Here is a 15,899-nt window from a genome sequence, read left to right on the forward strand (position 1 = left end):
TGAGGTTGAATTTCTCAGCTTAATGAAGTCGATGAAAATGCTACTGCTTGCTTTAACGAGGACAGGATTCACTCTAATTTTAAAAATAATTAACTATGCAAATTGTAATTAACAATAGATTCTAATTGGCTACCTGTGGAAATTATGGCTTTATTGTGACAATTTTTAGGTGCTCCATCCTTCTTTTTTTTTTTTCAGTTCTCTGTACTCTGAATTGCTTTTCCAACACCACCTCAGCGACTGAGCTGTGTCAGCTGTACAATACACTGTGATTCACACAAGGCTGTTCTCGCAAAGAAAAATTGTCACAGGAGAAGAACTTGTTGAAATTTTGAGTGTAAGCAGTATTTGGCATTTAAAATCAGGGTAAAAAAAAGGCAGGGAGGAGTTAATCTAATTCTGTTTAATGGAGGAACAATACAGTTACCAAACTAGAACAGATGTGTATCACTGCCCAGTAAAGGGAGGAGTGAAATAATCTTGGAAGTGGGGATGAATGTGAAGGATACAGGTTGGAGCGGAGACATACTAGAGAAAAAGATGAGAAGTAGCAGGGCTGTTACCACTGAAGGTGAGAAAGGAGCAGAAAGCCATGCATGGAGACAGAAGATCTTGTTTCATTGTCCTGAGAAGGCATAAGGGAAAAAGGGTTAGGATATTGATTGCAAGAGGCTTGGGTTTTTGAACATGGAAGCTGCTTCCTTTGTTCGGTTTTTCTTCTGCTTATGTAAATAACATTTATTCAGCAATAAAAATGGCTAGTAGAAAGTGACTATTTAGAAATACTAGTGAGTGTGGGAAGGAGGAGAATCCTCTTATCTCCTCACTCAGTTCTGTTTTCCCCCTATAGAAAGCACTGGTGTGGCATAATAATATGTATTGACCAATTTGAACTGATGGCATTCTTTGCAAATAATATAATAAAGAAATAATTAGCTTTTAATTGTATAAAAGTGAAATTTTGGTGAGAAGTTCAGTTCAGACAGTATTAAAATAATAAAGGCTAATTGTAGAAGCTTCTTTCTTTGGGAAAGTCTTGATCACTGAGAAGTAACCCAGGAAATTCTGTGAGATTTGTTTTAAGCCCAGAGTGGACTGGATTTTGCATTTTGTGAATAAAAATAAACAAGGCTTCCAAACTCAGTGGGAGAGCTCAACACAAATGGCTCTTGAAAAAAATCACGAACAAAAAAGGCATTGTCTTGCAGCGAACAGTTAGGCACTGCTCTTACAGAGATGGTTTTGTGTTCCACTCACATAACAATTATCGATATTCACTAATGAGCGAAAAAAATGTCCCACATTCCACTTCTGTTATAACTAGAAAGGATTCCCTAGAGGTCATACATTTAAAATAATTATTAGTTAGTAATGATTTCATGCTTATAACTAGAAGGCCTGCAGGTAGCTAGATACTACTTTTACATAAGCATGTATTTGCTTATTTTTGGTCCTTTTTGATTTAAAAAATGTTCATTCTCACCATTTGTTCGTTGGCTCTTAAGGTTTTGGATTTACTTACTTGAGAATGCAATTGCTTCAATTTTTGAGACTGGTCGTGTCAACACTCATGATTCCATTGTCATAAGTGAAATAAAAAGAAATACGGTGCTGCCCAGACTGCCCAAAGATACTTCTCTTCCTTCTGCCTGTTCTGCCTTAGATTACTGTGGCAGTTTTATTTTATCCAATCAGTGTCTGCTTCTCTCCATCTCCTTGGGCCTGCCTGACAGTGCTACAAACTGGCACTGCATGGAGGTGAGGGGAAGGCACCATTCATGCTACCAACCCTACGTTCTTCAGCCTTTCGTGGTTTACACAGATCCCACATGCACCACCATCCTTCTTTTCCTCTACATCCTGCACCTCTACAGTGCCTCTTCTCTTGCAGAAGCTGGGATGGCTTCTCTGCCACATTTGCAACAAGAGAGAAGTCTCCTGCCCAGAGCCAGACATTTTTAGAGCACTCTCTATTGCTTTTAGGTGTTCTAAGAGGTGGACCAGAAAATGCGACCCCTTGGCTTCAGTGTGCCTTTCATTCTGATGTGTTTACCTTTTGCTTTAATCTGTAATAACAGTGATTTGACCATATGCCTAGAGGCGGATCCGTGTAAACTATTGGCTGTGTCTGTCCACTGAAACTACATTTTTCCACGTACAGCCATTTGTCTGGAGGAAGCAAGAAAGACGTGCAAGGGTTTTGGCAGATTTGCAGTGAAAGCAGAGAGAGCTGAAGATACTTCCACCTCACCAGCAGTCTGCCCTGCAGCTCCTGAGGATGTCGGTGTCTCTAAGGCAGGAACATCAGATGCACTTAACGATTTTCTGGAGTGTAAAGTAGGCTACTTCAGCAAGCTGGGGCACAAAGAATGACGGTTGGAGAACTGATTGCAAGATCACATAACCCTGCTTTAAGATGGAAATATATATCAGAAGAGTGGGGGACAAGGCTTGGAGTGGTAACACTTCAATTGTTTGGCTTGAACTTGCCTTCCAAAGTCTGTCAAACCTGTATGTCATCTTTATTACCTTGGTCAGTCTGAAGTAAAACAACATGTCATTGTTATTTAAATAGCATCAGAATAACAGTTATTGATGGACTTAATACTGCAAAAAACATGTATAGAGAAAAACTTCACGTTCCAGAGTCTTTGAATTTTCTAATTATTTGTAAAAATAAAAGTATTTTTAATAATGTTATCAAAGTACTTATTCATGTTGGTCTACCGCACAGATTTTCCCTCTGGAAAATTTAGTGGGTACATATTTTTATAAATGAGAATGCTATTTGAGATTGCCCCATGCTATTACAGTGCATTTCAAATGCAAATAAATATTATTCATCAGAAGTGAAATCTAAATCTGAAATACAAAATAATCCATAAATTCTTCATAAGTATGCCTAGCTTTGAATTTCCATGGTTACTGCACCCGAATATGTTTTAATTTTTGTTAAAGTGTGTACCTGCTAATTGGGCCAGTGATTCAAGTATAACAAGTTAGCTAGTTAGGCACTCTTCAAATTATTCACAACAAGAGTGCTAGCAAAAGGCTATTGCCATTTGTTATTTAATAAAAGTAAAAAAACCCCTCTCTGAAATAAATGCAGACTGTCTAAAGATATTCTTCTTGGAGAGCCAAACAAAAAAATGGCAGTGAATGTTGCACATGCAAAGTATCTCATTTAGATCTGACTTGCAAATTAAGCAAGCAGTAAGCACAATCAGTGGGCACTGTGGTTTCAACCAAGTTTTACAAATTCCTTCTGGTTTGGGCTCCATACATTGCAAATTGGCTTTTATTCCTACTCAGAATATGACAATATGACTATTTTTATGGAAACGTGGAATGTTTTGGGTTGGAAGGGACCTTTAAAGGTCATCTAGTCCAATCCCCCTGCAAGGAGCAGGGACACCTTTCATTAGATCAGGTGGCTCAAAGCCCTGTCCAACCTGGCCCTGAACACTTCCCATGATGGGGCATCCACAACTTCTCTAGGCAACCTTTCCCAGTGTTATTGTCTTATATTTCCAGCCTACCAGGTAAGAAGAGACTGAAATATTTCCCATCCTGGTGTGCTAGCTCTTGCTCAGCCATGGACCAGACAGAATAGACACAACATGATATGCATGACAAAACTTCCAGTCCCCTCATGTTAAACTTAAAGCTTTTGACACATAGGCATTTGGGGTAGACTTTTCAAGAGAAACTACTTTTGGTTTTGAAAATTCGTATTTTAAAGTTTCAGGGAGTAAGTTGATGAAATTGGCTATTTCTCTCTTTTTATATAAATTTTCAGGCACTTCAGAAATTCTTTACAGTATTTTAGTTCAAGTGACTTCTGTATCTTGATCCCAGAGAGGTCTGTGATAAGCAACAGGCTAAGCTGTTAGGTCATGGTTGCACTTCCTACTTTGAAAATGAACCCAGGAGAATCAAATTCACTGCATTCTACTACAATGCTTCTTAAATAATAATAACTAAATGTTATGTACATTTGCCTAAATGCCAGCAAATGGTCTCATTTCTGTTAGAACGTCATTGACATTCTGTCTGTGGATTCATGTTGGCCAAAACCAATCATGGTCCCGTCTGCCAAGCCTTGCTCCTAATCCCTTAGCAGCCAGGGAACCGTAGTCTTAAGTATTGTAAGGAACTTTACTTTTGGTTAACTTTTAATTTAATAGAATCATAGAATGGTTAAGGTTGGAAGAGACCTTCAAAGGTCATCTAGTCCAACCCCCCTGCAAGAAGCAGGGACGTCTCCAACTAGATCAGGTTGCTCAGAGCCTCATCCAGCCTGACCTTGAACGTTTCCAGGGATGGGGCTTCCACCACCTCTCTGGGCAACCTGTTCCAGTGTTCTACAATTTGCATTGTAAAAATTCTTTTCCTAATATCCAATCTAAATCTACCCCCCTCTATTTTAAAACCATTACCCCTCGTCCTATCACAACAGGCCCCACTGAACAGCCTTTCCCCATCTTTCCTGTAGGCCCCCTTTAGGAACTGGAAGGCTGCTATCAGGTCTCCCCGGAGCCTCCTCTTCTCCAGGCTGAACAGCCCCAACTCTCTCAGCCTGGCTCACAGGAGAGGTGCTCTGATCATCATACTACTGATATATTTCATCATCCTCAACAAACTGACGCTGAAGCATGATTATTTCCTTCAGTGCTGTGTCTCACTTGGGGAGTCAGCAGCTCCCTTCGCCTCCAGACACCCCTGGCTGCCCGCCGCGAGCAAACTCCCCATTTCTTCTCCCCCAGCACCCTTCTGCCCTGGCGTGCCGTGGCATCACGTTCCCCTTCCCAGCCTGGACTCTTTCAGGCTGTTTCTGCCATTTTGTTTGCCTCTGGACCACTCATTCTGCTCTGAAATATTTAAAAGCTTTTTTTTTTTTTTTTTTTTTTTTTAGAAATGAACTTAACTGTACAGTTCACAGAGGGTGAACTTTAAAAAAACCCAACCCGAATCCTCTTTTTTTTTTTTTCCTTAATCTCTGCATCCTATCTAAAAGGAGACTTTGTTTTCCGTTGTTATGGGGTGCACTCCAGACACACCGCAGCACCAGCCCCACACCTCCGCCCGCCCCGCCGCCCGCCGGGCCCAGCTCCCCCGCCCCGCTCCGCTCCGCCGCGGCCCGCTCCGGGACAGGATGTCCCGCCTCCCCCTCCTCTCCTGATTGGCCAGGAGCCTGTGCTGGCGTACCGAGTGGGCTGAGCCCCGAATTGGCCGAGTTTCCCCTGCCTCCAGTACCGCGGGGAGGGGGAGGGACCGGCGAGCGGCCGTGCCGGCTGAGGGAGGGAGGGGGGGGGGCGGGCGAGGGAAGGAGGGGCGAGGATTAGCCAGGGCCGAGCAGGCGGTGGTAGAGCGAGGCGAGGCAAGAGGCGAGGAGCCGCCGCTGTGCCGCCGTCGCCACGGCCGGCCGGTGAGTGCGAAGGGAGCTCGCCGCGCACCCCGACGCCTCCATCCGTTTCGGCGGGGGGGGGGGGGGCGGCAGAGGACGGGAGTGTTCCTCCCCCCCCTCCCTCCCCCGCCTAGTGGAGCTGGCCGCAGTGGGGGGCGGGGAGGAGGGTGGGGGGCGCGTTGGGCCTCGGTCTGGCAGCGCGGGGAAAGGGCTTTGGGGATCCCCGGGGGAGGGGCGGGGCGGCGGAGCCCCCGGCGCCGTGTGCAGCGACCCCTGTCCGGGCGGTGCTTCCCCCGCCCGGGCCCCGGCAGCCGGCCCGGGTCCCGGCGGCCCCCCACTCCGCCCCGCGGCCCTCGTCCCCGGGCTGGCCGAGGTGGGTTACAGCCGCGGCTGGCGGACGTCACGGGCGGTGACAGCGGGGGGGGGGGAGATGCTGGGAAAAGGGGGTCGTGCGGAGCGGGAGAGCCCCCGGGCCTGGGCTGCAGCTTGGGGCGGCGGGGAGGAGGAGGAGGGGGTGCGGGTGACCCTGATAATCGCTTTATGTTGGCCTGCGGCTTGCGTAATCTGCGATCAATTATTTATTTCATGCACCACTTATGGGTCTGAGGGGCAGCGGTAGGCCGCTGATGTTGCTCAGTGCAGCAGCAGAGAGGCTTCCTTCCATGGCTGTTACAGGGAAGGGAAATGGGGTTTTTGGGGGGTTCAAATAGCGTTCTTAATGGATGTTCCTCTCCCTGTGCAATTTCAGGGGATGTGAATGAGGGAGGTCCTTATTCACGATACGTTTTTAAAGATCAAGTGGAAGCCATCCTTGTCTGAACAAAAATAAGCTTGTGTGGCTTATTTCGTGTGCTAGATTGTTACATTTTCTCATTCTGTGGCAGGTTGGGCTGCTCAGCCAGCCTGGAGAGAAGGCTGGAGAAGGAAACATGTCTTCTGAATCTTTTTGTCTGGCTGCTCAAGCTAGGTTTGACTCCAAATGGTTGAAGACAGACTTACAGGTAAGGAGTTAGATAGTTGTATTGCATCGTGACCTTTCAGGTGCAGATTAAGGATGCTTTTCATCTAAATAACTGACAGACAGAAGACTGCAGCATTGCTCTTGTGGTAGATGAATAGGGTTTTTTGAGTATGCTGATTTAGAACAGATCTTGAAGAAACACAAACTTATTTTGAGCTGCAAATAAATCTGTATCATCAGACCAGTCCGTTTTGCTGTGAAGCAAACTGGACTACATATGTATGTTGTCTTTGCAGAGTGTCAAAGCACATAGCTGAGTATGTGGCATTACTGCTAGAGCTATAAATTCTTAATTTAGGCTGCTGCTAGCAGCTTTAAGGCGCAAGAGAACTGAAGCGAAAGACGATGGAAGTCTGATTTATATTTTGAATAATTCAGATCAGCTTTTACTGTAGTTGTGTAATGGGTGCAGGCTTCCTTTAAATTTTGTCCTTTTTGAATGGAGTTAATTTTTTGTCAAACGTATGTGGTTGAAATGAAACTGAACTTTGATGAAATGTGCTAGTGTTTGGTGAAAGTTTTCTTTTGTCTTAGAAGATGATCTGTTTGTTTATCAAAGTTGTGTGATACAGGGATGCAGATATTATCATGTTTTTCCAATTCAGGTTTGAAAATTAAGTGGAATGTACAGAGAAGTAGAGTGCTTTGGGTCATTTACATTTATTTCAGATGAAATGGATAACTAGAGTAAGTCCTCATCTTGTCCATCTTCTTTCTTTGCCTAGATGTTGCATATTGATACCTTACTTTGAATAACCTTTTCAAGTTCCTGTTCAAAACTCTGAAATTCTTGTTGGGATGGGCCAGCTAGTGTTATTCCTTTGTTACAGATTAATAATAATAATAAAAAAATTGCATCCTTAGTGACACTACCCAAAATTACGTGCTGATACTCTGAATGGTTGAGTTCAGCTGTTCTTGTGGTTAGACAAGGATTTTTCTCAAAGCAGTTGTAATTCAAAAGCAACCTCTCTCCAATATTTTACATCAAACAAGCTAAATCGAGTCAGAAGTGACAGATATAGCCTTAGAGGCTACATTATTTAGTAGGTGTTGTATGTAAATGCTATAAACTGACAGATCTTGCTCTTGATTTGGCTAGATTAGTTCTATTTTCATCTTTTATTCTTAGCGAAGTAGAAGTTCTGAGCTGAAGTTAGGTGTTTTGGCTAATGGGGTAAATAAGTGTCATAGATATCAATGTGAACATAAGGATATCAAGAAATACAGAAATACTTTTGTGTTCCCTGGAAGGTGGCTTCTAGATTATAAATATGTTGCTTCAGTGATTGTAGAATAGAGGAAAATTTTAGCCGAAAAATTGGCAATCTTTGGACCAGCTGCTGACTATGCTTTGCCTATTTCTCTTCTGTATTATATGGAGTGAGAAATGTGACTTTTCATGTGATTTGTCAGTCTTGTTCTCTCATTTGTAGTACCGTTTTTCCTACATCCCTTTTTTTTTGTTTATGTAAGCTTTTGACAGGGGGAGTTTCAGTTGCCATCTGAACTTTGAGGATTATTTTCAGCTAAGTGTATATCGATGCAATTAAATATGTCTTTTACGAGACTGTTGTGTAGTTAATGCCTTGTAATAATTCATTTTAATAATAAAAATCTTAATTTGTAACAAGTTTATAAATAAGAGAGCTTATTCATAGAAGAGTTCTTTATGAGTAATAACAAGTTAGACTCTAATTGCCGGGGTGCTCCCTTTATTTTCTTCCAATCATGCTGTAGTCAAAATAATGAGATTAATGAAAGGAGAGAACAGTAATCATTTGTGATCTGCTGGACGCAAACATCACTTCTGTGGAATCTGAAGACTAGCCAGGCCTCCTGGGTATAATATAATTTTCTTATTAGGTTAACTGTTCTTGGTGTTGCATAGGTCCTCATCACAGAACTCTATCTGGATGAATGTGTTCAGTATTTTAAAAAAATGTGCATGTGAATTTTGAATTGCACCTTTTTAGTATATTAAATGGTGGATGGCTTCTGTCAAGTAAAGGGGTTTCGGGCTCTGGGGAATGTTTCTGTTGCACAATTGACTGTTTTACTTGCTGATTGACTAGCGTGACCTAGCTGTGTGTGGAATTTCTCTGTAGGTGTAAATCCTGTCACTTTAAGTTCGATATGTACTGAATAGGCTGACTTCCTACAGTGTATGCTTTTAATGGCTAACTGTAGCCGGGTCTTATTGGTGCTCAAGAGACTGTCAACGGAAGTGAAAAGATGAGCATAGTACCTAGGAGAGGTTTGAAGAAAGATGCACTGATTTATATGAATTCATCAAGCTGACTACAAATTATTGTTTGGAATTAGACCCTGAAACTCTTAACTTTGCAGCTGGATTTTTAACTTTTCACTGTACAGCAGTCCTGGAGTGGTTAAGTGAAAGTCCTTGGAGAAACAGAATTATACTGGGGAATTCTTACCTTAGGAGAGATATAGGGATTGGTCAGTCTTTAAAACTGATTTTTTTTGTTTTGTTTTGTTTTAAATGAAGTTATTTGCTGCTGCAAAACTTTGGGAGTATAGCTAGAATTGGAAGTGAAATGTTTCATTTGGTGAGCTAGTAGTCTCAAAAGTCTGACTCGCCCCACTTTTATTTTATTTATTTGTTTTTGGTCAGTGTTGCCAGAGAGTTCACTCTTTAAGCTTCATGGCTGTGGCAGTTATTGTGGATTATGCCAGTGAAATCTCTCTGAAAATCATTGAATTCTTTTTTGCTTTAGCTCAAGACAATGTTGCATTATTAGATGTAATACATGATATTATAATATTGCAACAAGAAGAGCTTTTATAGGTACGTAGGGGACAAAAGAAAGTCCAGGGAAAATGTAGGCCCCCTCCAGAAGGGAACTGGTGTCCTGGTTACCCAGGCCATGGAGAAGGCTGAGGTTCTCAGTGACTTTTTTGCCTCAGTCTTCACCGACAAGAGTTCCTGTCCTACCACCCAAGCTGTAGAAGGTGCAAGCAGGGACTGCGAGAATGAAGAACCGCCCATTGTACTCGAAGAGCAGGTTCGGGATCATCTGAGGAACCTAAAGGTGCACAAGTCCATGGGACCTGATGAGATCCATCCGCGGGTCCTGAGGGAACTGGCGGATGAAGTTGCCAAGCCACTGGCTATCGTATTTGAGAAGTCGTGGCAGTCTGGTGAGGTCCCTGATGACTGGAAGAGGGGGAACATAACCCCAATTTTTAAAAAGGGGAATAAGGAAGACCCAGGTAACTACAGGCTGGTCAGCCTCACCTCTGTGCCTGGCAAGGTCATGGAGCAGATTCTCCTGGAAACCATGCTAAGGCACATGGAGAGCAAGGAGGTGGTTGGTGACAGCCAACATGGCTTCACCAAGGGCAGATCGTGCCTGACCAATTTGGTGGCCTTCTATGACGGGGTGACGGCATCGGTGGACAAGGGACGAGCACCTGACATCATCTACCTGGACTTGTGCAAAGCTTTTGACACTGTCCCGCACGACATCCTTCTCTCTAAACTAGAGAGACATGGGTTTGATGGACGGACCACTCGGTGGATAAGGAGTTGGCTGGATGGCCGCAATCAGAGAGTGGTGGTCAACGGCTCAATGTCCAGGTGGAGACCGGTCACGAGTGGCGTCCCTCAGGGGTCCGTGCTGGGCCCGGCCCTGTTCAACATCTTTGTCGGCGACATGGACAGTGGGATAGAGTGCACCCTCAGCAAGTTCGCCGACGACACCAAGTTGTGTGGTGCCGTTGACACGCTGGAAGGGAGGGATGCCATCCAGAGGGACCTTGACAGGCTGGAGAGGTGGGCCTGTGCCAACCTCATGATGTTCAACGAGGCCAAGTGCAAGGTCCTGCACCTGGGTCGTGGTAATCCCAGGCACAAATACAGGCTGGGCGGAGAATGGGTTGAGACCAGCCCTGAGGAGAAGGACTTGGGAGTGCTGGTGGATGAGAAGCTCAACGTGAGCAGGCAATGCGCCCTTGCGGCCCAGAAGGCCAACCGCATCCTGGGCTGCATCAAGAGAAGCGTGGCCAGCAGGTCGAGGGAGGTGATTCTCCCCCTCTACTCTGCCCTGGTGAGACCCCACCTGGAGTACTGTGTCCAGTTCTGGAGCCCCCAACACAAGAAGGACATGGACCAGTTGGAGAAGGTCCAGAGGAGGGCCACGAAGATGATAAAAGGGCTGGAGCACCTCTCTTATGAGGACAGGCTGAGAGAGTTGGGGCTGTTCAGCCTGCAGAAGAGGAGGCTCCAGGGAGACCTGATAGCGGTCTTCGAGTACATCAAGGGGGCCTACAAGAAAGATGGGGAAAGGCTAGTTAGTAGGGCCTGTTGCAATAGGACGAGGGGTAACGGTTTTAAAATAGAGGGGGGTAGATTTAGATTAGAAATTAGGAAAAAATTTTTTACGATGCGAGTTGTAGAACACTGGAACAGGTTGCCCAGAGAGGTGGTGGATGCCCCATCCCTGGAAACGTTCAAGGCCAGGCTGGATGAGGCTCTGAGCAACCAGATCTAGTCAGGGATGTCCCTGCTCCTTGCAGGGGGGTTGGACTAGATGACCTTTGAAGGTCCCTTCCAACCCTAACCATTCTATGATTCTATGATAATACTATGTGCATTAATAAATCTATAATATGTTGGTATTAATAGAATAAGAGAAGAATGATGCGTGGATTTTAGCATGGATTGTGTTTAATCACCTGCAGGAGCCACTGTTCCTGCTGGCATCCAGGCCAAATTTAAATGTTCTTACTCAGTTTTGGGATGTTACTGTGACAAAGCCAGGGTGATGTACCATATTAGTACTGTTCTTAAGAGAATGTCGAAGACTCAAGACCTTTCGTAATAGGAGTGAACCTCCAGCCTGCAGGGTTTGCTGAAGTGGTATGAAATGTTAATGTAACTATATCTTGACAATATATTTTTTGCTTATGTTCATTTATCTGAAATTAATCAATATTATTATAGGAAGCCAAAATGCTCTACAAAGACCCAAGTGCACTCCATAACTATTCCATGTCTTTTTACTAACTTTGTAATTAATTGACCTATTGTTTTATGATTTACAGCTGCTAATATGATTTTGAGCTAATTACAAACATTGATTTTATTAAAAATCTACGTTTCCTGTTGGAGCAAAATTAAGATATCCTATGCCGTCTGAAAAAAATGCAAACTGATATAGCACCTGGAAAAATTAGGATAGTTTGGCTCTCAGTATGAGGTAACATCAGTAGTAAAATATGTAGTATGTTCTCATATTACATATGTCAATAATATGTGTATAACATCACCATTAATAAAATATTCTTATGGAGTTATAAAACAGATAGATTTTACTACAGGCTGCTTTTTCATGGGTCATGTTTAACGTAGTTGCTAGGAAGGTTAGCATATCACTTAAATTTCCAATTTGTTTTTTTTTAGATTTGAATGAATACATTCAAAAACACCTACCTACTTATGTCTATTACTAGTAGGAAGTGTCACATGTATAGCAAAATCTATGTGTAATGGGAAGTTGTGTTTTAATAGCTGTTCCTAGGGAGGGCATCCTTTTTTAAAAAAAAGAAGGTATAAAAAATACACAAACAGAAGGGAAGATTAAAATTGTTTACTTAAGTCTAGATACTCAGTTTATTGAATCAAACTGTGCTTAAAATAGTTCCAATTAAATAGATATACTGTACTACTAATTCAGAACTTTATGCAGAGAACTTAAATTAGTGATGGCTGAATGATGAAAAACTAGAATTGCTGTCAGCTAATGGGGTGCATATGTCTGTTCGAATGGTGTTTATTAGTCTGCTTGTTCTGGATCTTGCAGATAATATTGTGCTTAATAGCAGCGGTTAGAGGTGAAAAACTTTCATTTTCTTGTAGTGTGGGAAAAAACTTTAGGCAGCAGTCGAGGTGCAGGAACTGTCTACAAGAGGAATATGATGCGTTGTTGCCGGTTTTCATTGAGTTTGTGGTTGACAGGCTATTTCTGTCATCTTTTGCCACAGAGATGAGTGAGCTTTTTAAAATGAAACAGCCACCTCTAAGAGTTGCATTGGTCTGAAGTCTTTTTGCCTTTCCTTCAAAGTTAAATTCAGCATTTTCATGAAAATCTCACTCTTCTAGCATCTAGATCAGTGTCTTTACTTGTAAGAAGATAATGGAAGTAAATGATGTCTGGGCTTAAAAGCATGAAGTTGGTGATAATTACTTTCTCTATTTTGTTGATTTCGTGTTAATTTTCTTCTTAGTTTTGGTTTTCTCATCCAAAAAATGAAGGGCTTATGTGGAAGTTCTTATGGCAAACTGCAAATGAGAACTTCTGTGTTTTTATAGGAAGTGAAGTTTGCAATAGGGATTTTTGAAATTATTAAAAAAATGAAGTAATATTGTCCCTCCAAGTGATTTCCAGAGGGAAGGTTGAGGACCGTATGTGGACTGATAGGTTAGAGAAATTAAATTTGATGTTTATGCAAATATTTAGGCTCAAACAGAACTGCTGTTTGTCTCTGTTCTGGAGAAAGTTAGAGAATTTATCTTCTAAGTTTGAGGGAATTGTGTAGTTTTTCTTTGCATATGGTCGTTAACTCTTAATAAACTTTTGCAACAGATGGAAGACCAGTAGACTGTTGTTATGGGGACATTTCTAGTTTAACCCCAAATACGTTGAAGTGATGTGGAACTGCTGCACGTTGTCTTTGCTGTCAGAGCTTTAGAGCAGTATACTTAGATCTAATGATGTTTCACCGTGCTTTGCATAGGTGGGCTAAGCATCTGTGGTTTCAGGGAATGCTTCAGCAGGGAAGGAAGGAAGCTAGGACAAAATACTGAAGACAACGACAATCAAAAAGGAAACAAATTGAAGGGATTAAAAAATGCGAAAACAACGGAGAGACTTGGGAAAGGACTTACTGTTATGTGATTTTCTTCACCATTACTGGGCTGAAAAAGTCTTTTAAAAATACATTTCTAAAGAAAAATATTTTTAATGTAGTCTTTAATATACTGGCAACGGTTAATGCAAAAGTAACTGAATGGAAGAACAGATTCTCTTCCCCTGCCCCCCGCTGGCAATTCTGAGGTGAAGATTATTTAGGTAGCTTATATTTTAAATCCATGCTGACATGTTGTGATTATAAAATAGCTTTCTTGAATTTCCAGTGCAATTATATAATCAGGAATCCTATCTGAATCAATCCTTGTCCTGTTGTGTCATTTTCTTTTCCTGGGTTCATTTTTCTTGAGCTCAAGTTAACTTCTACAGAGGCTTCTATGCTTTCTGCAGGAAAGTTTATGAAACCACATCAAGAACACGATCTGCTGTACCACATGGAGTGGTCTGAGTTAAGCAGTTGACTTAAAACAAAGTCACAGCTGCTGATTATTCTTAAAATAACTTATTAAAAGCAAAATTGTACTGGTGCTTTGAGAATTCTCAGAAGCTTATCCAGTTATGACTGCAATAATAATTTTCTTGAACTGTAAGGAAATGTTAATGCCAATGCCTTCTTCTCTAGAATTGATGGGGATGGACAAGAATTTCACTGCCAGCCCCGTTGCAGCGTATGCTAGCAACCAAACTAGGTATCTCTTTGACTTAATGAAGTGTTGTACCAGACAGAATAAATTACAGTTTAACTGCAGAGATAAGATTAGCAAAAGATTGGAGGCTTCCCAGTTTACGGTACAGTAGAAGTTCGCCTTGAAGTTTGCTTAGGCCCTTGCTTTTTTGACTTGAGATAAGTGAGCAGGGCCGCCTAGAGTTAATTGCCCCAGACTGTATCCAAATGGCTTTTTGAATATATCCAAGGATGGAGACTCCACAACCTCTCTGGGCAGCCTGTGTCAGTGCTCAGTCACCTTCCTGGTGAAAAAGTGTTTTCTGATGGTCAGAGGGAACCTCCTGTGTTTCATTTTGTGCCCGTTGCCTCTTGTCCTGCTTCTGGGCAGCACTGAGCAAAGCCTGGCTCCGTCTTCTTTACACCTTCCCTTCAGGTAGTTATATACATTGATGAGTTCCCCCCAAGCCTTCTCTTCTTGAGGCTGAAGAGTCCCAGCTCTCTCAGCTTTTCCTCATAGGAGAGATGTTCCAGTCCCTTAATTATCTCTGTTGACCTTCATTGAACTCTTTCTGGAATGTCCATGTCTCTTGTACTGGGGAACCCAGAACTGAACCCAGCATTCCAGATGTGGCCTCACGAGGACTGAGTAGAGGGGAAGGATCACCTCCCTTGACCTGCTGGCAACACTCCTCCTAGTGCAGCCCAGGACACTTGTTAACCTTCTTTGTGTCAAGGGCAAGTTGGTGGCTCATGTTCAACTTGATGTCCACCGAGACCCACAGGGCCTTTTCTTCAAAACTGCTTTCCAGCTGGATGTCCTGTGGTTATTTCTCCCCAGGTGCAGAACTTTGCACTTCTCCTTGTTAAACTTCATGAGGTCCCTGTCAGCCTGTTTCTCCAGCCTGTCGAGGTCCCTCTGGATGGCAGCACGACCCTCTGGCGTATTAGCCTCTCCTCCTTGTTTCTGTTGGTTAAGTAAAATATATCTCTTAAGGGAGTTGTGAAGATTCTATTATAGTTACAGAATTTTGGGATCATGAAAATAAAATTACTTGAATAATTTATCGCTTAAAAACTCAGACTTTTCTTTCACTTTTGGCTATCAGAGTGGCAATTCACTGTTCAATATGTCTGCTGAACATCGAGTAGATTAATAGTGAACTTGTTACATTTGGAATTCTGTTGCCCTCAGTTATGACAGATGAATTGGTTGTAAATACTTTTTCTTAATTATTCTTTCAGTTGGTTGCTTTGATTATTGCTACAAAAAAGTCCGGTGTTCGTTTCCTTTCAAACATGCCTCCTTTTCCCCCTCCCCCACCACATAACACCACTGGCAAAATGTTAGCTACATCCTGAATAAAAGCAAAATTGTTTATCTGAAGGCTGCTTATGGTGTAAGCTTCCACATGAGGTATTTGAAGAAGGAGGTGGAGCTCTGTCTGACCTGTGATCTTGATGGTTGTGCTATCTTTATGCAACATGCCAAGAAAATGACTTTGATAAGAATTTGGACACCCGACCCAAGGCAGAGGAAATTTTGTTTACTTTTTCAGTTTTTAGTTGCTTGGAAGACTTGAGTGAACTTTGTGCCTCGTGAAAGGATTAGAGGTTAAAACAGAGAAAACAATTCTTAATTCTACTTTGCAGCAATGCTTACAAAAGTAGTAAGTTTTCTGAAATAGAACAAGGCTGCATTATGACGAAACTTGAATTCAAAGCCTGTAGATCTTTAGATTGTAAGGTTAAGGACTGTGAGAATAATTTTCTGTACCAAGGTGATCTAAGAATGTAAAATAAAAAGTTCAAAAAGACAGTTTACCAGACAAAAATCTTAACTTTGTGAAAACCACAACTTATTATGCAACCTGTCTGGAGAGTTGCCTCACTCGCTGTTTTCCAAGGTTGTGT

The 15,899-nt window shown here is 42.5% G+C and overlaps 1 protein-coding gene across 3 annotated transcripts in view; it reads left to right on the top strand.

The window, feature by feature from the left end:
• Positions 1-5,341: 5,341 nt before the first annotated feature.
• HERC2 (HECT and RLD domain containing E3 ubiquitin protein ligase 2) overlaps positions 5,342-15,899 on the top strand; it is a 112,982-nt gene continuing 102,424 nt past the window's right edge. For all 3 annotated transcript variants that reach the window (XM_086768949.1, XM_086768966.1, XM_086768957.1), the window contains exons 1-2: positions 5,342-5,428; positions 6,292-6,408. In XM_086768949.1, coding sequence (XP_086625075.1) covers positions 6,337-6,408 — 72 coding nt within the window. In that variant the 5' untranslated portion in view covers positions 5,342-5,428; positions 6,292-6,336. The remainder of the gene's footprint in view (positions 5,429-6,291; positions 6,409-15,899) is intronic.

The sequence above is a fragment of the Chlamydotis macqueenii genome, chromosome 1 (assembly GCF_036417535.1).
Source record: "Chlamydotis macqueenii isolate bChlMac1 chromosome 1, bChlMac1.mat, whole genome shotgun sequence".
Classification (NCBI taxonomy): domain Eukaryota; kingdom Metazoa; phylum Chordata; class Aves; order Otidiformes; family Otididae; genus Chlamydotis; species Chlamydotis macqueenii.